Source organism: Perca flavescens, chromosome 10 (assembly GCF_004354835.1).
Source record: "Perca flavescens isolate YP-PL-M2 chromosome 10, PFLA_1.0, whole genome shotgun sequence".
Lineage (NCBI taxonomy): Eukaryota > Metazoa > Chordata > Actinopteri > Perciformes > Percidae > Perca > Perca flavescens.
This window is the reverse complement of record NC_041340.1, coordinates 15253758-15275261: the sequence shown is the minus strand read 5'-3', so window position 1 is coordinate 15275261 and position 21504 is coordinate 15253758. Positions and strand designations below refer to the sequence as shown.

At 38.7% G+C, this 21504-nt stretch overlaps 2 protein-coding genes across 6 annotated transcripts; one reads left to right on the top strand and one right to left on the bottom strand.

Moving 5' to 3' along the window:
• Nucleotides 1-309: 309 nt before the first annotated feature.
• Nucleotides 310-10488, bottom strand: tm9sf5 (transmembrane 9 superfamily protein member 5). Of its 2 annotated transcripts, XM_028589507.1 has the most exons (18): nucleotides 10168-10488; nucleotides 9720-9787; nucleotides 9519-9612; nucleotides 9266-9393; nucleotides 8979-9108; nucleotides 8320-8447; nucleotides 8064-8178; nucleotides 7857-7936; nucleotides 7654-7759; nucleotides 6555-6605; nucleotides 6061-6193; nucleotides 5243-5362; nucleotides 5072-5129; nucleotides 4772-4931; nucleotides 4512-4663; nucleotides 4294-4405; nucleotides 3845-4016; nucleotides 310-1306 (listed from the first exon to the last, which is right to left on the bottom strand). In XM_028589507.1, the coding sequence occupies exons 1-18, from the start codon at nucleotides 10309-10311 to the stop codon at nucleotides 1239-1241; spliced, it is 2019 nt and encodes a 672-aa protein (XP_028445308.1). In that variant the 5' UTR covers nucleotides 10312-10488; the 3' UTR covers nucleotides 310-1238. The 2 variants fall into 2 exon arrangements, with proteins under 2 accessions (XP_028445308.1, XP_028445309.1); XM_028589508.1 differs by lacking the exon at nucleotides 6555-6605.
• A 4033-nt stretch (nucleotides 10489-14521) lies between these two features.
• Nucleotides 14522-21105, top strand: rbmx (RNA binding motif protein X-linked). 4 transcript variants are annotated; one of them, XR_003693567.1, is made up of 10 exons: nucleotides 14528-14989; nucleotides 15106-15231; nucleotides 15799-15905; nucleotides 15980-16145; nucleotides 16290-16433; nucleotides 16576-16690; nucleotides 17110-17238; nucleotides 17324-17415; nucleotides 20531-20619; nucleotides 20971-21105. XR_003693567.1 is itself a non-coding variant. In XM_028589791.1 (9 exons), exons 2-9 carry the CDS (start codon nucleotides 15123-15125, stop codon nucleotides 19270-19272), a joined length of 1179 nt encoding a protein of 392 aa, XP_028445592.1. In that variant the 5' UTR covers nucleotides 14522-15012; nucleotides 15106-15122; the 3' UTR covers nucleotides 19273-19596. The 4 variants fall into 4 exon arrangements, 3 of the variants coding, with proteins under 3 accessions (XP_028445592.1, XP_028445593.1, XP_028445591.1); XM_028589791.1 differs by lacking the exons at nucleotides 20531-20619; nucleotides 20971-21105 and adding an exon at nucleotides 18956-19596 and having other exon boundaries at nucleotides 14522-15012; XM_028589792.1 differs by lacking the exons at nucleotides 20531-20619; nucleotides 20971-21105 and adding an exon at nucleotides 18956-19596 and having other exon boundaries at nucleotides 14523-14989; nucleotides 16317-16433.
• Nucleotides 21106-21504: the final 399 nt, after the last annotated feature.

The following is a 21504-nucleotide window of genomic DNA, read 5'->3' as shown; positions in this document are numbered from 1 at the left end:
GATAAACACTTGCCAGAAATGAAATTAGATTTAAACAAAAGCCAGACATTCTCAATTAGGTTTTTGTGCACTTGTGGTAAAGTTCTACATTTTTAAGTCCAAAAAAAAAAAAAAAAAAAAAAAGCAAAAGATTTAAGAAATTCGACATTCAGCTGGAAAGGCTGTTATAAAGACTATTATAGCAAACATGCTGAACACCCAACCCCATAGTCTTAAGTCTTGACATAAAAAGTAATCAACATGGTTAATTGTGTGTAAAATGTTCATGTATGTATTTTAGTGGCTCAAAGAAAAAAAACGTGGCCTTCATTTTGAATTAATTGCATTTATTTGTAAAAATGTTATCACCTTGGGTGATGACTCCACACTGCTCAAAGCAAAAGGCAGCAGTGTTTTATGTAGTTACAGTTCAGCATTAACTGCTTAATAAATCTATAAGGGTGCCTCTCAACGGTGCATATGTACTTAATCAGTAAATTCATGGACTGCGTTAGGATCCTTCATGTGCAACATACTGTTGCTGTAGCATATTCGTTTATGATACAGATGTGCTTCTTAACCAAGTGTACCCTTTGTTTCTATGCAAACTTAAATGTAGCCATTAAAATCAAGAGAATGGACATGTATCATAGCAATGTCATGTTTTATATAATTTCTGACCTACAATACAGGCTGATATTTAAGGATGTATAGCCCCATCTTCACCTTAAACAAAAATAAAAAAAATAACAGGAAAAGGAATTCCTACAGATGATTCAATAATGTGACAATCTTTAAGGAGCATTCTCTTGCTGACTCTATACAGTATATGTACACACATTTCATCATTACAATACAGGTAATGGAAAAACAAAACATTTAGCCATGAGGGAATGGAAAAACAATATTTTACTTCCTTTAGAAAATTAAAATAAAAAAACATTTTAGCTTGTCTTAAACCCATCAAAACAGACTGCTCACTATGAAAGCTAGATAGATCATTGGAACCCACACTAATTTTCAAAGTGCCACTCAAAATATTACTGGTCAACAGTGAAGACAAAATTATATATATATATATATAAAAAAAAAAAAAGAACCATAGCAACATAGGTTTAAAGCACAAAAGAGGACGGGCTCTGCTCATCGGGTCTTTTCTATGATAAGTGATGTTTCAGTTGAGACCACTTTATCACCCAGCCAGCACAGGAGGAGGACAGTACTGCAACAGGAAGGAGTCAAGTCTTCCCCTCAGGCCTCTAGTCCACCTTGACTACACTGTAGATCTTATTTACAAACCAGAAGCAGGCAAAGAAGCCAATTGTACCTGAAAAGAAAAGTTAGAGGAAGGATTTGATAAATATTACAAAAGACAAACAAAAAAAAGAAAACACCCATGAGAACTAGCTGCCTTTGAAAATCTTCTTGGGACAAATATTAGTAAAGCACCACATTAATGAAAAGCCACAAGGTCCTGGAATTAATGTACTTCACAAGCACACCTTAAAACCCAAAGTTTCAAATTGTACACCAGCTTGCTGTCATGGCAAAACCAAATTTAACCACTAAAGCTTGAAAAATAACTTGACAGTTGGGACTGCACTCTACACAAGACAACAAAAACACCAGCACTTCATACCCCCAATGTTGAGAAGCCAGATTGGTCAAAATCCTGGATCAATTCAAGTGGGTACAAAAAATAAATAAAGTTCTGCCTGCTCAACAGGGGTCACGCAACCCAATCCCGAATTAAATTGTGATCAAAGTTGGGACGAGGTGGAAAAAAAATTAAAACTTAAAGATGGGGAATGAGTGAGAGAGATTAGGATTATTTAGATCAAAACTGGGAGCAAGGAGGGAAACTCCTCATCTTTTCCTTGAATCCTTGGATTATTTCTTAGTGATAATCTTCTGACATCTCGTCCCCTTGCTACTTACAGCTCTGACTTAAGATAGTGTCAAGCAGAGCTACAGGCTAACTTTTTTTTTTATCTGGCCTAATGACAGTTTAACACCAGAGAAAATTTCATCATGTGACATCATGGTGACAGAATAGGCAGTTATCTAGTCCTATATATATATTAGCCTCTTTCGACACACACACCCCTAGTCTCATCTGAGTGGGTGTGCATGAGAGCTGGACAGGGCCGGAGAGTGCCGTTACCATGTCAACCTGTCTCTTTATGTGGAGACAAAGGCAGCAACAATGTTCTGTTCATCCTACCTTTGTGGTAGTGTGTGGTGCATAAATCTGCACAACCTTAGTCACACGGCATGATTTTAAGTGCAAAAACAGAATTGGAGGAGCAAAAGGTATTTTAAGCCTAATTAGGTTTGCTTGAAATACTCTTGATGAAGGTCCGGAGGGACCAAACGTTTGTTGTATATGATGGTAAATAAACGGTGATGCTATAGCAAGAGCAGAGTGCGAGAGATTTGTTCCTTTGTGCCAAGTTGAGGTTATTTGCCAACACACCTGCACAGAAGAATCTTTGGATGTGAGAGTGGTTTCTTCAAAAAAGCATAAGTACAGAGAAACTGACATCACAGCTATAGTCAGGAATCCTGAGTGCATATAGACTTTAAATCATCCATTGCAAATCGTAAAAGTGGCGCCTGTATCTTTAAATCTACAGAAAAGAAACTCCGAGGGGAGGGTGGGGGGGGGGGGGGGAGAGACAGACACTTTCTGTGATCTGTACAGATTCCCCTACACGGTTCAGCATGCACGTGAATCGTGGATTAATTGCAAGGTTTAACCATTGTCGTATGACATTGTTTTAATGCTGCTGTTAAGTGACATGGTGTGACAGAGCTGGGGTGGAAATGCAGCGAGACTACGTCACCTCTGCAGCTTGTTCAAGTCAGTGAGTCAGGGCAATTCCAATAAAGAGGCCGCATGTGTGGTTACACTTTTCTAAACTTCACGCAGACAATGTTTGCGGCAATGTAATGTCGAGCCAAAAGCAGTCGGTGTGGTTACGCTTCCTCTGAAACAAAGGCGTTCTCCATGCCCTGGTGACAGACTGACCATCTAGAGGTTGTAGGGATGGGAGAGAGAGAGAGTTGTGTGTAGTGTGTAAAATGTTCTAATATAAATTTAGACTTATTTTTACAACTGAAATCCATTGTGTTATTACAAAAAGAGAAAGTACCAGTAGGCTAAAACGATAACTTTTTCAGTATCAAATTACAGACGTGTGAAATTTTGTTAGAATTAGCTATGAATTCTTATGTTAAGGCCAATAATGTGTTATCTGAGGTCACAGTGACTTTGACCACCAAAATCTAATCAGTTCATCCTTTAGTCCAAGTGGACATTTGTGCCCAATTTGAAGAAACTCCCTACAGGCGTTCCTGAGATGTTGCTGGCACAGAGGCATAAAAAGGACAATCCAAATAACTGTTCTTAACTTCATTTGACACAGTGTCTCTGTACATGCTATTATAGAAATAAAAAAGGCCAAGGATTGGCTTTTAGCTAAATAAGAGGGGGAAAAAGAATTTGCACTGCTTCCTGGTGCATTATATCGGAACAGGATGGAGGTCCTGAATCTACACAATACAGTTGAACCACTGAGCAAACAATGACATTCCCTCCTACAAACTACACACACCTTTCTGCCTGTCATGTAAAAAGTATTGGAGCTTACTCTCCAGTCATAAAACAATTAGGATGTGAATTTATTTTTTTTTTTTTTTTTTTTTTTTTTTTTTTTTTTTATGTATAAAGATGATCTGAGCTCTTCAATAAAAGAAACTGATTACTATATGCCATCTAGTTATCATTGCAATGGGTCAAGACAAGCAGGAAATGGTTGTGGCTGCTTAAAGAGCTCACGTGTCAGTTATCTCAGAGCCTCACCTGTGAAGAGAAAAAAGATGAGGACCATAATCATAGTGTATCCAAAGTAGAGGATGGTGCTGGCAGCTCCAATTATTTGTAGCTTTGAGAAGAAGTAATGCACAGCGTAGACAAACAGATAGACTGCTGTGAAGCCACTGGTCAGGAAGGAACGCCACCACCAGTGGTAGTCCTGGACAAACGATGACATGTTAGGATAGGTCAGCTGAAATTACCCTAAACAAATACATTATTAGACATGTAGTCAAGGTTGTGCAACTAAATAAATATATTCAAAGGCAAGATCTAGAGGAAGACACCTAAGATATTTGTATTTCCTTTCTTAGTAGGACTATGATATGACCAGTATAGTATGTGCTCCTAACCAGAATTTATTTTTAAGTTTAAGTAATTAAATTTCTTTCAGCAAACAATTGATAAATGAGAGATTTCTCTGAACATTCAGGTACCTCAGCACATAGGTGGAAGTAGCAGAGCAGAACTGTGGCCTCAGAGCATGTGATGAGTAGAATAATGAAAACCAGGAACAGGAAGCCAAACATGTAGTACATCTGATGAGACCTAAACAAAGAAAAGGCAACATGTGACTCTTTTCTGTTAAGAGTGCAAGCTGTTCAATAAATCAATTCCAGACCAATCAGAAAAGACAGCATTCCTCTCTTCTTACCAAATGCTATTGAGAATGAAGAAAAGTTGGATGAAGATGCAGCCGAAGGGCAGGATACCACCCATCACTATACCAGGAATAGGCTTTGTAAAGAAGGACTGCTCAGGAATCTGACGGGGGATTTGGTTTGTTCGCACTGGTTGCTCAATTGCCTGTACAGGAGCAGAAAGAGAAAAATGATTACAAACTCTTAAAAACACACACCTCATCTACAATCAATGATTTCCAGATTTGATAAGTTTATATAAGGCCCAACTCACAGGTTTCTTGAATCCAAAGTAGGCACCAACGAAGGTGAGGGGCACAGAGATTCCAAACCACAGAGCCAAAATGGCCACCAGAGTGCCAAAGGGGATTGCTGCTGAGGAACCTTCCACCCAAAGGATCAGGTTCATCAGGAAGAAGTCTGCAAACACAATACTAGGGGAAGAAAGGTGGATAACAGACAATGACAAGGAAAGACAATATTTGAGAGAGTGAGCAAGACAACAGGAGCATATACAAGCGCAACATCTTGCTCTAGACAAATGAACGAAAATCTGCTTAGCAAGTGAACTTACCCTGGGCACAAGAGTGCCGTCAGCAAGACGTTTGTCTTCCACTTTTCACCGCCAAAAGCTGAGAGCAGAAAGAGATGGATGAGGATATGATGAGAAAGATCACATTGACTGCAAAAAAAACAAAAAGATTTTTAATGAAATTTTGCTGCAAAGTTTTCCCTGGACTCTTACTTTTGTAAAGGCGTGCAGACACATAGCCAGCAGGCGTGCCCAGCAGAACCCAGAGGACCACAGCACATGTCATGAGAGCCCCTCTGTTGGCCGGTGACAGGAAACCCAGACAGGCCAGGACTACAGAGGACAAACTTTCATCAGTGCACTCATTAAGACATAGCAGCACCATTGCAAATGAAAGACTGAAAAATCAATACAAAGACTCAGTACAATGCTAGTCCTATCTGCTCCCCACTGAACTCCCACTGTAAAACCTAAAACTGGCTTGACAATGTATATGCATCTTCTTGGTGTACATTGAATGTAGTTCAATATATTTCAGAGGTTTCAACAGATGGGCCTTTAAACTTGTTCTGAACTTTCAGTAGAAGTATGAACTGAATTGTTCTACTGCCTCTCGCTGTAGGGATGTCCGTTACCATGATGGCAAAATAAAACTAAGGGAATTAAACAAGGTACGTTTTGGGAGACAATGAAAGTTAAAACTCAGCAGGTTGTCTTGAAGTTCCAAATAAATTCAGTTTTCCCATACACTCCTATTTATTTATGTTAACTCAACTCACTGAATACAACAAGGTGGCCTTTAAGTGTAATACTGACTGCAACAATTTGTAAATTGCTGTTAATTATGTGTAAAAAAAATATATAAAAATAAAATGACACTAGTGTCACTTGAAGTACTTAATGTGGTGAACACAAAAGAGGGAAACTAATCATAGCAATAAAAAAAAAAAAAAAAAAAAAAAAAGAAAATTTCAGTGTGCGTCACCATTACCAATATTGTAAGTTACAGCCCAATGTAAAATAGTCCTTACAGAGAGTAATGAAGGTCATGATGAAGATCTGGGTGCCCTGTCCAAGAAACACCGACAGCAACATGCCTTTCCGGGGGGGGCGGAAAACATCTCCGTGCACCTGCTTCCACCCCGACTCCTCCTGGGCATCCTCCTTGGAAGGGAGGCAGAAAGCAATACAGCAACAGTCACAATCAAGGTAGTACTTAACATTTGCAAATGAAAAAGTTAAAAATGTTAACCCACCACCAAGCAGTGAACACTACCTCACCTTTTAGTAAAGAAAAATAAGGTGAAGACAGAAAACTTTGTTTACTAAAAGCTGTAAAATGCAGTGTGAAAAACTTCGTGCCCAATTTACAGTATACTTCTGCAGTTGGGCACCTATGCAATCCGTTTACACACCACATTTTACATCATGTCCCAATGTGCTAGTTTGCTGCAATCATACACCCAAACACCCAATTTAATAACCACAAAAAGGTTCTCTTCAAAACAGCTATTAATAAGCTTACGTAGGGTATAGAGGATTTTTCCTTGGTCGATGGAAGCTTTATCAAGTCTGCCTGTGAAATGTAACAAAATATTTATAATTCTGGGTACTGAGCACCCAGTGTGCTGGGTGGTATTTCACATTGCAAGATTAAAGCATTACCCACATAACTGTGATAAAGATGAACAGTAAATCTCACTTATTGCCAGGTGAAAACCTTTACCTTGAATTTTTGTGAGTAAAACGTTTCAGCTAAACTCTAATATCATCATGCACTGTGGGTTAAGAGAGATTTACAACCACAGACATGAAGTGACCTTTTAAAGCCCAACAACATAGCTTCAATAATGTATGGCCATCTGGCTAAAAACAAGGCTGCTCTTCAAAGCTGTAAGCTTGAATATGAGATTTCACTGAAATGGTACAATCTACTTTGAATAGTTAATTTGCATGGTGGCAACATGTTGCCATGCAGTACACAAATAAGAGAAAAACTGATATTCAAATTGTTACCCTTAAAGGTCCCATGACATGGTGCTCTTTGGATGCTTTTATATAGACCTTAGTGGTCCCCTAATACTGTATCTGAAGTCTCTTTCCCGAAATTCAGCTTTAGTGCAGAACTACAGCCACTAGAACCAGTCCCACAATGAGCTTTCCTTAGGATGTGCCATTTCTGTGTCAGAAGCTATTGAGGAGGGGCAAGGTGGAGGGTGGGGGTGTGGCCTTGACCAACTGCCACTTTTCTCATTTGAAAGCCATGATGTCTCTCTCATGGGTTGGCCAAATTCTCTGGGCAGGCAAAGCAGAGAAAGGGGAGGTAACCTTGCTTGTTATGACCTCATAACAAGCAGATTCCAAAACGGCTCATCGGAGTTTATTTTCTCAAAGATAGGTTTACTCCTATCACCATTTCCATTTCTAGACAGGCTGGGGGAATGCATATTAATGTTAAAAAAACCTCATAAAGTAAAATTTTCATGCCATGGGACCTTTTAAAAAAACAAAGAGTGTTTATTTCAAACCACTGCATCTTCAAGAAATCTTCACTTGTATGCTGGTGCTTCATATACACATCAGGATCAGCTCCAACTGAGAGAGAGCTCTACCATGCTTTTTACCTGGTCCACCTGGTTGTATCTGGCAATGTCCTTGTGCAGGGTTCTCAGCATGATCATGGCAACCATGCCAGACAGGAAGAGGACAATGACCAAGGAGTTCATGATGCTGGACAAACAAGACATACCAGAGCATCAACTAACAAGCATCGAGACCCAGGGAATTTTAGGGAGAGTGGTTCACAATGTGAAAATGATCTTCATACCTAAACCACTGGATGTTGGTGTGAGGCATAGAGACCAGGATGTAGTCCCACCTAGAGGCCCACTTGATAGAATTGTTTTCCTATAAAAAAGTAGTGAAATTATTGCAAAAAACACACAAAACGTTATCTTCCTCATTCTCATAGTCCGACGTTAGTTGCACACAATAAATTATAAAATACAATTGGTCGTATAGTTTAGATACCTACCTCAAATGTGACAGAGTAGGTGTAAATGATTGACAAATCCTCATTAAACTCCCCAGGGACCTCCATTGGGGTGCCTCCTTCACAACTTGTTTTTTTTTCATCTGTATGTTTGATACTGTTGTGCGCAAAACAAAATTCTTCATGTTAGATTAATAAATCTAGTGTTTGTTTTGAATGGCAAGTTGTCATTCAGTTGGTAGATTAGCCTTAAATCAATATGTTTACTTCCTATCAATCTACTACCAATCACAATTACCTCTTTGGCTCCAGAGTGGCAGCGACCAGCCGAGCCCCTCTCCACCCTTCTGATGCTCCATTGTGGTAAGTGATCTTGATGTCCACATGGTTGAAGACATAATATGTGTTCTTCTTGTTGAACTCCGACTGAAGAAGAGAAAGAAAAAAAAAAAAATCTGTAGATTTTAAACAAACCCCTGTATGTTGTTGAGAATCTTCAATACTGCAATTGTCTTACTCAAAGAATTTTATAACTTGATTTCCAACTTCACCACTATCCTACGTATGTCAATTGTACTATCTGTGTGGCCTGGACCCATCAATTCCGATGATTTAATATTTTTGGTTACATTAGTGACTATGCTTCAATATTTATATGAAAGATTGTTACATCGTGTATATGTAAGTATTATCAAATACTGTTTGAGACTTTAAATGTCAATTAATTGCAAATTAAAGACTACTTTTGTATTCTAACACAATAAATCAAATACACTATGAATACTCCCTAAAGAAAGAAATAGTTTTTTTTTCCATTACAACTTTCTAAAAATTAGAAATGATTACACTTGTGATTATTTGTGGACGTGAAAAAAAAAAAAAAAAAAAAAAAAAAACCAATTAGTTTTAAGTTATTATGTTAAGTGGAGTACATGTTCAAAGACAGAAATAACTCACATTGATCACACAAGCATCTTTAGCTCGGCCATCTGAGGTAACAAGGCAGCCAATGGGGAAGCCCGGGTTGCAGTACTTCTGACCATCTTCCACATCATAGCACCATGTCACCGGCATGTTGTCAATGATCCTGAAAAAAATAATTTGCTCATCTCAATAAACTTCTTGATAAATATCTGTGCTTGTGTCTGTTTGCTCAACTGCTGTTATCCATCTGTCAAACAAAACCCAACTACAAAACAACTTACAAATAAATGACAGTACAATGCAGTATCAAATGTACAAACCAGTGGTGCTGGTAGTTCAGCTGCATTCCCATCTTAAGAAAATCCAGTTTGGTTAGATCCTCTGGATTGCCTTTCTTATAGTTCTTTGTGCACACCGCCTCGCATTTAACATCTTTGTTGAAGCTGACCTGTAAAAAAAGGCAAATAAGAGTCATGTTGCATTAATAGAATGCATTAAACAAACTTATATGAAATCTAACAAATGCAATCCCATAAATGCCATGCAGGCTTAGATTTTCTGATTTAAACCCACCTTGTATGGTGAAGACTCGATTCGTTCGCCAAACAGTACCTGTCCAAGGTTCTCAGACGGCCTGCTTTCCTTGGCATCCTTGCAAAAGTCAAACCTTTAACACATACAGATGGTCACATATTGATAATAGGTCATTGAGCTAGAAAACATTTATCCAGAGAGAACATAAATAGCATCAAGGAGAAACGAAACGCCACTTACACATCATATTCATAAGGTAGGACTGACTCCACGGAGTCCAAGCGATTGACAAACAGCTGAATCACAGTCTGTTGAGAAGCAGAAACGGTTTGCCTTTTAGTCTACATTATAAAAAGGTGGCCAGTCAAGATAGGTATGACTTTTCTCTCATAGTTCATTATTTGAGTCAGTGTTAATGTGTCAACAGTCTCATAAGTATGCTGGATAAACCCCCGACACTCCAGTTAACTTAGTTTATATACTCCCTTGGCCTGGAAAACCAATTAGCAATTCATTAGAATATTATGCCAGAGCTACGTTTCCATTTGATAGCCGGGGCCTAAGGAGAAGGTTGGCTAGCTAGCAATATTAAGGAAAATAAATTGAAATGAGGATGCCAATTCCATCTACCTAAGACAATCCAATACACTACATAATAATTTTGAGTCTCATCATGAATTCAACCTACCTGGCAATCTTCGCCGCCTTTGCCGTCTTCACAAAAACTCACTGGAGCTAAACCCGGAAGATAAAACGCCGAGCACGAACAGAAATACGAGACTAGCGAATAAACCAGTAACGTTACAAAACCAAAGTGTATCCGCCTCTTCATTTTATCGCGGACACTGTTCTCCTAAGAGTTTATATACCTATGTCAAAGGAGAGCTTTCCTTCTTCTGAGAAAAGGAAATGTTTCCTAGTTGTACACTGTTAGCTAGCTAGCTACGCCTTTCTACTCGGGACGCAGTAGCTGAGCTGACCTGTCTGTCTGGCTCACCCTGCTCAACCAGCTTAAGTGACGTTCTTGCACCGGAAGTTTAAGAGTGTAAGTTCAAAATAAAGCCGTATAATAAGTAATCTGTTTAGTATGTAAGGTTTATACATTTTTAGCTGCTGTTGATACACCCATTCCCGTTTTTGTAAGATACGTTTTGTATAAAGATGATTATAAACGATTACATTTTCAATCTTAGCAACACGTACATCGATAATTGTTTTAAGTTGAAAGGAAAAGAATCGGACGTCGGTTCTGACCGAATTGACACCGTGGAAGTAGTTGACGTTGCTTATTGAATCCTCCATAAACGTCCTTGTTTTGTTTTTACGAACAATAAGGTGTCTGTGCTTTACACTGCTATAAGTTAGAAACAACGCGTTATGAAAGAATATTTCTCTGTGTTTTATTAACCCATTAAAACTAGACATAATATATATATATATATATATATATATATATATATATATATATATATATATATATATATATATATATATAACCCCAAGACCAATACAGTCCACAATACAATCACCTCGAGTCCTTCTCGTACTCATTCAATATATTCATTTTAAAAAGTATCTTGAAATTGCTCATTGTTGTAGGCCTACATTATTTCATCTCTTCACTGCAGCTGTTCCATAAATTAACTCCTTTGGTTGTGATGCAGATATTAAGCAATAGTTCTATAGGGTTCTTTTTATCTAGAATAGCTAGAAAAAACGGAAAGGGTTTATACACCCTGCAAGTCTAGCTCTTGTAAAAAGTATTAAGTGCATGTACATGGGTGCAATGTTGATGTACTTGTAGGTAGCTTATTTCTTCATTATACTTCTAGAGAAAAATATTGTGTTTTTAATTTAACTTACATTTTGAGTTACACATTGGGTAGTGATGGCGCAGTGGATATGACACATTCCTTTGGTGTGGGAGATCTGGGTTCAATTCCCACTCTGATACATCAACCAATGTGTCCCTGAGCAAGACACTTAACCCATAGTTGCTCCAGAGGCATGTGGCCTTTGACATATGTAGCAATTGTAAGTCGCTTTGGATAAAAGCGTCAGCTAAATGACATGTAATGAGTTACTTTGCAGATTCACATTTTACATACAAAACATAGATCAACCAACAAAATATGATGCATTGTTGAAGGTTAAACTACCAAACAGTATATCAAGTAGTTAATATTCGCTCCATCCATCAGCCACATTAAAATTGCAATGTATCAATATCGATCATACAAAATACATCTAATAATGTAACACTTTGAAAGGGCCAATTGGGAAAAATGTGTTCTTTTTACCTTATACAGTACAGGCCAAAAGTTTGGACACACCTTCTCATTCAATGCGTTTCCTTTATTTACTTCATTTATTTCCTTTTATTGACTATTTACATTCTAGATTCTCACTGAAGGCATCAAAACTATGAATGAACACATGTGGAATTATGTACTTAACAAAAAAGTGTGAAATAACTGAAAACATGTCTTATATTCTAGTTTCTTCAAAGTAGCCACCCTTTGCTCTGATTACTGCTTTGCACACTCTTGGCATTCTCTTGATGAGCTTCAAGAGGTAGTCACCTGAGATGGTTTTCCAACAGTCTTGAAGGAGTTCCCATGCTTAGCACTTGTTGGCCCTTTTGCCTTCACTCTGCGGTCCAGCTCACCCCAAACCATCTCGATTGGGTTCAGGTCCAGTGACTGTGGAAGCCAGGTCATCTGGCGCAGCACTCCATCACTCTCCTTCTTGGTCAAATAGCCCTTACACAGCCTGGAGGTGTGTTTGGGGTCATTGTCCTGTTGAAAAATAAATGATGGTCCAACTAAACACAAACCGGATGGGATGGCATGTCGCTGCAGGATGCTGTGGTAGCCATGCTGGTTCAGTATGCCTTCAATTTAGAATAAATCCCCAACAGTGTCACCAGCAAAGCACCCCCACACCATCACACCTCCTCCTCCATGCTTCACATGTAGAATCCATCCGTTCACCTTTTCTGCGTCTCACAAAGACACGGCGATTGGAACCAAAGATCTCAAATTTGGACTCATCAGACCAAAGCACAGATTTCCACTGGTCAAATGTCCATTCCTTGTGTTTCTTGGCCCAAACAAATCTCTTCTGCTTGTTGCCTCTCCTTAGCAGTGGTTTCCTAGCAGCTATTTGACCATGAAGGCCTGATTCACACAGTCTCCTCTTAACAGTTGTTCTAGAGATGTGTCTGCTGCTAGAACTCTGTGTGGTATTCATCTGGTCTCTAATCTGAGCTGCTGTTAACTTGCGATTTCAGATTAATTTATCCTCAGCAGCAGAGGTGACTCTTGTTCTTCCTTTCCTGGGGCGGTCCTCATGTGAGCCAGTTTCGTTGTAATGCTTGATGATTTTTGCGACTGCACTTGGGGACACATTCAAAGTTTTTGCATTTTTCCGGACTGACTGACCTTCATTTGTTAAAGTAATGATGGCCACTCGTTTCTCCTTACTTAGCTGATTGGTTCTTGCCATAATATGAATTCTAACAGTTGTCCAATAGGGCTGTCGGCTGTGTATCAACCTGACTTCTGCACAACACAACTGATGGTCCCAACCCCATTAATAAGGGAAAGAATTCCACTAATTAACCCTGACAAAGCACACCTGTGAAGTGAAAACCATTTCAGGTGACTACCTCATGAAGCTCATTGAGAGAACACCAAGGGTTTGCAGCGCTATCAAAAAAGCAAAGTGTGGCTACTTTGAGGAATCTAAAATATAAGACATATTTTCAGTTATTTCACACTTTTTTGTTAAGTACATAATTCCATATGTGTTCATTCATAGTTTTGATGCCTTCAGTGAGAATATACAATGTAAATAGTCATGAAAATAAAGAAAACGCATTGAATGAGAAGGTGTGTCCAAACTTTTGGCCTGTACTGTATATATTTTACCCAAGTCAAATTTTGAATGCATGACTTTTACATGTAATGTCATGCCCTATTTTCATGTGGTATTACTAGCCTACTTTTAATTTGTGACTAGAGCCATCTGATGCCAGGACTTTCTTAAGCCCCATTTAATACTGTAGCCTACAATTCCCTCTCAAGGAAGGAAGTTGCAAGTCACAAATAAGGAAAAGCGTGAGTAATGAGTAAAGAAACGTAACAGATGTAGATACTTCCATATACAGTGTAGATATATTCTCAAACTATCACCATTCCAACACCAGATGTCCTCATTCCAGCTAGGGGATAAAAAAGACTTAATCAAACTAAGAGTTTGAAAAAGTCACATTCCACTAACCTGGGTAGGTTCCGCAGTTTTTACATCCACCTAGCCTATTGGAGAAAAGTTTGTTTTTGCTCACTTTAAATGTGAGTCTGATTGCAGCTAGTGCACAACATGTTTTTGTGACATCACAGCTAAAGTTTGGAAGCCAATCATTATTCAACTTGAAACTTCCAGCCTTTTAGTTTTTTTGCTTACATGTGTTATAACATGTCTTAAGGGGATATTTAAGTACAGGATTGCTTTGATCTGTTCATGTAATCATCCTATACTGCAAAAAGTATTTGTTTGTCCATCATTCTTCTTCTTCTTCTTTTAACGGAAGTGTGCATTAGATTAGATTGGATAAGATAATACTTTATTCATCCCAGAATGGGGAAATTCACTTTTACAGCGGTAGTTTTACCACAATAAAAAAAACCAATAAACAAACAAACAAACAACAGACAATGTGCAAAAAGTACTGAAAGAATGTAAAGTGGCATTGTATAAAAAGTATTTTAAAGTAAAGTGAGGTGGCCATAGTGCGAAAAATATTGTAATGTAAGTAAGTAATTGACGTGAAATTAGATTGAATAATATGTAATTAAAACATCTCATTATGTTCTTATCCTGCTCCTGTTATCCCAAATCGTTTGATTTCGTCCATAATGTCCTTTCTTTCTCTGATACATGTTTCCTGCAACTAAAAAGCACATCCTCTACAGTTTCTTTCCGTTTTGTTCACTTACTTCTTAACACACTCATTTTTGGACTGAATGTCACCCATATTTGCTTTATCACAACGCTGTTACAAAATCAAAAAGTTAACCTTATTCGCGTGTTTTAACCATAGGTTTTAACTGTAGGTGGCAGCCTTACTTCTTAGGGCATCTGGTCTGCCGGAAACGGAAAAGAAGGAGGAGGAGGAAGAAGAAGAAGAAGAAGAAGAAGAAGAAAAAGGGAGAGAAAAACCGTTGTGCGCACCATTGCTGTTAGCTTTAGCTTACACAAAGCCGCGGTACAGTACAGTGTGGCAACACAGCTGACTGTGTGCTTGCATACGTATGACAACCCACATAGCAGTATTGCCTTGTTGTGTTTTTAAAGTTGAGTGTTGACATTTGTAAAGCTTAAATCTCCCGTTAGTCGCTCGAATACTTGCTAACTATCGTTAGCCAAGTAACTAGTTAGCTAAAACAGCTGGCACGTTTATCGCCATTTTGCGCATTCAACCGCCCAAGACTTTCGCCAGAAGCAAGGTAACGTTAATCACCACAGACATGTGTGTATACCGAGGGCAAATACAACGTTGCATGCTTGTGTTTGCAAATGCAAAATGTTCTATTGACTATGCACGACCCTTCTTTTGTTGCAGGTGGTGGATTTTGTAGCATGGCAGAGGCAGACCGACCAGGAAAGCTCTTCATCGGTGGACTGAACACCGAGACAACCGAGAAGGCCCTGGAGCAGTACTTCAGCAAATATGGCAGGATTGTCGAAGGTGTGAGCGGAACTACTTTTGGCTATTTTATTCTCAATTCGTACCGTGGTCAACCCTAGTAAACGTGTTTAACGTTAATGCAATGCTGTTTCAGTTATCCTTAAAATTGACCAGTTTTTGCTGATTCGCATGCATAACGTTACCAGATGTGTGTGCCTTAAACGTTACCTGACTGTACGTTAATTGTTAACACCTCAAATGGGGGTGTTGAGATAATGCTCATGTTCGAATTGGTTGTTATGAATCTGTGAATTTGGTATTCATTTTTAATAATCAAGCACAAGCTATTTTGTTTTTATTTTACGCTTGTCCCCATTTTGTTTACTTAACATGAAGCCTATTCTGAGCTAAAGACTTGTTTACTGTTAAATTCACTTTCGTCTTACAGCAGGAAATGAGGAAAAAATCTTTCAACCGTAAACTGTAAAATGGGGGTAGTAATAAGAGCATGCTTTTGCCATCCTTAAACTGTTGCAAGATCATTGTTGTGACTCTGTCAGAGAATAATGTAATCAGCTTCATCACTAAGCACTAACTCTCCTCTCACTCTGTATTTTCACATTTCAGTTCTTCTGATGAAAGACCGTGAAACAAACAAATCAAGAGGCTTCGCTTTTGTTACTTTTGAAAGTCCGGCTGATGCAAAGGATGCAGCACGCGAGATGAATGGAAAGGTAAGTACAATCTTAAATCAGCCATAATCTTTAAAAATGTGCTTGAAGTTGTAATTGTAATTCTTCTACAACAGTCGCTTGATGGTAAGCCTATCAAAGTGGAGCAAGCAACAAAGCCTCAGTTTGAGAGTGCTGGCAGGCGAGGACCTCCACCTATGCACTCCCGCAGTCGTGGTCCACCCAGGGGCCCCCGTGGTTCCAGGGGAGGCCCTGGTGGTATGAGAGGCCCATCATCCAGAGGTAAATTCTTAATTTATTTAATCATTTGAGTTGGTAAAATAATACAATGTGTGCTATAGTAAAATATTCTCATTGAATGTAGTTTTTGAAAATTGTCTTTGGAGCTTAGTGTGTTTAATATTTGCATTTCTTGTCTGTGAAAAGACTACTATGATAATTCAGGGAATGTAGAACCCTTCTTTAAAGGGATGTCATCCAGAGGTCCCCCTCCCATGAAGAGAGGACCCCCAGTTCGTAACGGAGGTCCCCCACCCAAGAGGTCTGCCCCATCTGGTCCCATGAGTAGAGGTAAGTGTGCTGGCTGTGTAGACTTAAACAGATAGCCTCCAATATTCACTTCTCATCTAACTGCAAGTACCCAGATGGGCTGCATGCATCTCAGGGTTATTTAGTGATTTATGAGCCAGTTTGTCATTACTTTGTGTTCCAGCCCCCATGTCAAGGGACAGGGATCCCTATGGTCCACCCCCTCCTCGCAGAGACTCCATGTCCAGGAGGGATGATTATCCATCACCAAGAGATGACCATTACAACTCCAAAGATAGGTGAGGCACTTCATATATAGTTACATTATACATTTGTGTGGCACTATTACCCAATTTCTCCAGATTTTGTTGAGCTGAAATAAAAGTATTGCTTCTGACACCTCTACAGTGTTTTTGTTATACGCCAACTGTGGCAAAAGGTTTAATTTAAATGAAAATGAGAGTTGTAAAGAACATTTGAATCTGGATTAAAATATTATGTAATCCAGATTACTACATGTTTGCTTATTAAATGTTAATCTGTTACCCTTGTCTTACTTTATTGGAAAAATCATGGGCAGCTGAATCAGAGTTCTTTTTTTTTTTTTTTTTTTTAACTTTCCTGTAATAAAACCTAACTGTATAGATCTTTGGCACAAACTATATAGAATTTAACAAATCACGGTTACAGCTTTCCCGTTTTGTGCTATTTTTCACAGCTACTCCAGTCGGGATTATAATTCCAGAGATTCAAGGGACTATGGACCTCCTCAAAGAGATTATTCATACAGAGAATACTCCAGTTCCAGTTCCAGAGATGACTATGGCTCAATGTCAAGAGGATGCAGGTATGAGTATGGGTTCATACAAAAGGTTAAACATTGAGATCAGATCTCACCTGGTCCTTTAAATAACAATGTTCCAATTATGCAGTGACCGCGATGGTTATGGGGGAGGCCGGGAACCCAGAAGCTATATGGACCGTTCAAGTGGTGGCTCCTACAGAGATTCATATGATGGTTACGGTAAGATATGACTCCATGAGTATAATGACGACAGATAACCACTTTGTGGCACAAAGAAGAGCTGCGCAAATGACCAACCAAATGATATCATTGACTACCACAATCTCCAGTCACAAGACACTGCCGTTTTCCCCTCCCCAGAGGAAACTGCATTTCAGGCACCCTTTTTAAAGCCTTTTTCTTTCCCTTTGCTGCACCCCTGACCTGCAATCCAAGTTGCATATTTCAATGCGTTTTAGAAATGTGACCATTGGCATCTCAACTGAAAAACAAAATTATATTCCAAAGCGGTGTCCACAAATCGGTGCATGTTACCGCTGCATTCTGCAGTGTTTGTGGCAATATTATGCAGAAAAAAATAGAGTATTTAATGTGCCCCAGAGAGATTGCAACCATATGGAACCCCAAAAAAGTCCTTGGAAACATCTGTTGACCACTCAGTATGTGTTGCCTAGAAAAGCACTCCCTCAAGGAGTAACGTTCAAAAAAACCATCAAGACAACTCTGAAAACCTCGTCCTTACCTGCAGTTCTAACACTTGGAGCTCTAAAAGGAAAAATGGCTTCTCAAATCAATGGCATGCTGAAATGGGTAACACTGCCCATTTGTCCCCTGTGCTTGGATATGTTACTGCCCATATCAACTAAATATCTATGTTAAACTTAAGATCGATGACAGAGGAGGAACACGCACCAGTGTTGGAGAAGTGCTGACTACGATAAAAGTACAGCTGAGAGAGAAGATTGTCGCACAGTCGTAGCCACGATGCAAAAAAAATAATTTGATAATTTACACACATTTCAACATGACATTCTTCAGGGTATTGAGGGACAAAACGGCTCAACAGACATTACATATGGGGATAGGACAGAGATGTGCTCTATCATGGGGAGGACTTTATTCAAATAGATTTACAAATTGTAGGAGGCTATCTGATTCATATGCCATTTATAAAAAAAAAAAAGAAGCAGTTTAGTCAAAAGCTTAGGTTATACATTATATTATAAAAACCTCCATGTAAATATCTTAAAATGGCTAAATATTAGAAACAATATATTTGAAATGTTAGGTTATATAATGAATCTAAAAAGTCTACATATAAGTATAAAAATCTACATCAAACTGCTTTTCTAATGTGATTTTTTTTTTTTTTTTTTTTTTTTTTTTTTTGAAATGGCATATGAATCACGTTGCATGCTCCTCCTACAATGTGTGAATGTAACTGAGGACACTCCTCTGCATGATAGAGCATGGCTGTGTCCAATCCCCCATTTAATCTGTTGAGCTGTTTTGTCCCTTAATACCCTAAAGAAGACTCATATCAAATGTTTGCAAAACTTTTTTGCATCGTGGCTACAAGTGTGCCACTATCTCCCCTCGCACCTAAACTTTAAGATCGATAACATGATGGGACATTCAAACATGTCGTCCATTAAATGAATCTGTCAGAATGACTTCTATTGGCGAAAATGAGCACTTCACAGTGCAAGAAAATGTATAAATTGAACCTTGCCAATTACCTGACCCATTGACCCTGCAGGTAACTCTCGCAGCGCCCCACCTTCACGGGGTCCCCCACCAGCCTATGGTGGGAGCAGTGGAAGCAGTCGTTATGATGACTATGGCAGCAGTTCCCGGGATGGCTATGGCAGTCGTGACAGTTACCCCAGCAGTCGGAGTGACCCATATCCACCTAGCCGTGGTGAGCGAATGGGCAGGCAGGAGAGGGGCCCAGCTCCCCCTGTTGAGAGAGGCTACCCTCCTCGTGATTCGTACAGCAGCTCAAGTCGTGGAGGGCCACGTGGGGGTCGTGGTGGCAATCGACCCGATAGAGGGATGGCTCGCAGCAGATACTGAACTGGACTTGGAAGTCACATTTAAAGCCAACATTGGTCACCGTGCACAGTTAACAAGTATTTTGGAAGAAATCTGACAAGACAAACTAGCCATGTCTAAATCTGTGGAATATGAAGCTTAGCTTTGAAATGTATTTTGACTTTACCAGTTTTTTTTTATGTGTAAGTTTTTTTTTTTTTGTTCTTTTTTTAGTATTTCTCCTGCTCATGTAACAGTACAGTTACCAAGTGAGTGTTAGTTTTTGTACATTCAGTGCTGTTGGAATCTGCAATGCCCTATCAGTCTGGCTTTCCTACTCTAATAAAGCTTTTAATTGTACCTTCACCACTGCTCATCGATTTTCCAAACAAGGCCAGACCGTAACGTAAATGTTAATTTGCAACATGATCTCCTTTACAACAATCTGTGCAAAGCATAGGTGAGTCTTTGCTCATTCTTTATAGTCGAGTGACTTGAGTTCCTTCCTAACACAAATATGCCATCAACTGGACGCTGCTGTTTTCAAGGGTTAGGAAAATGTTACTGTCAAAATGTTCCAATGTAGTTTCCTTGGAAATGGATCCATCACCCTAGAGCCATTTGATGGCATGCAACGACAAAACCAAAGACAACAACCAAATGCAACTCGACTGGTAGTCAACAGCTGGTAAGCAAAGCAAACCTCATTGTTTCTCATCTGTAAATGAGTTTCTCATTGTCCTGTATTGCAATCTCCCCTCAAAGGGTGATACTCAAGACAACTTTTGCCTCAGAGGACAAAAGAAAAAAGGAGGCCAACTGAATGTATTTTCATTGTAGTGCGTTTTCATCAGCTTACATTGTCAAAAGTGCAGCAACAGCCAAAGAAGTTTCGTCCCTTTTTCAGCAATGAAAGTTTAACCGTCACTTTGCCAACTGAACCCTGAAAATGACCCTTTTTGCCCAACCAATCGTTCAACCTCAGTAAAATGATTGGAAACAGTGCATTTTTAAATCCTAAGTAAAGATGTCTTAAGTATTTGTAAGGACTATTTCTTGGGGGAAATGAAAAGCCATATTTAAATTAAGATCCATTCCCAGTACCGAAACCTTTTCTACAAGCATGCCAATCCAAACAATGGAGACCTCTGGAAGAACACCATCGTCCTAACTGCCAAACCGGAAACAATTGCGCAAGCCAATTCGCAGTTGGATCAAAAACTATAAAATTATTTTCTGATGTTTTATGAATACATGATTAAGAGAAGGGCAACATGTTAATTTTGTGTTCTGATTGCAGGATGAACACTCAAGGCAACTGCTCTTGCAAATTAGCTGAATTGTGTCCTCAAGTTGTTGGACCAATGAAACCACAGTGCACCAGTGCGGGTATGTCCACCAGACTAATTGTAGTACACATTCAATGTGTGTGTGTGTGTATGTATGTATGTATGTATGTATGTGTTTGTGTGTGTGTGTGTATGTATATATGTATGTATATATATATATATATATTTTTGTGTGTGTGTATGTATATATGTATGTATGTATGTGTATGTATGTATGTGTATATATATGTATATATATATATATATGTATGTATGTATGTATATATATGTATGTGTATGTATGTGTTTTGTGAAAATGTACTTTTGAGATGTTACAAATGATTGAGTGGATTTATGCTGTAAAATAAAACTGATATGTAATCAGTCATTTGTAATGTTTACGATCTTTCAGATGCTGGCGCAGGCTTCTGTTGAGAGTGCTGGTTGAATCTTCAAGTGGAAATGCGTGTTGAATGTGGGAAGAACACAGGCTGAGGATTTGCTCAATTTAAAGTGTTACGGTTTTCAATAAATTGTTTAAAAGGAGCTTTTGTTGTTTACTCAGTTTTTTTTCTTGTCATGAAAGAAGAATGCAATTAGCACAATTCCTGAATTGGTCACTATAGTTTTTAAATGGGGGGCTTTGGGGTTTGTGGTACTTTTAACAATGTTTGTTTTAATTTATTTATTTTAAATAAATATTTTGTGATTTAAGCTACTCTAATGGTGATAAACAAGTATTTAACATCAGCTTTTACCTTACTGAATAGTAGATATATTGAGGCAATCATGTTTCCTCCTGCATATATCACAATTCAGTATACATGGCAATAGTCACCCAGCTTGTTTTGCTGTCAAACTTGAACGTGACCCAATTTGCATCCTGATCAAAGCGTTTAACTATTGTGAAGATGCTATGGGGTTCAACGCTATAGTGTTGATGGAT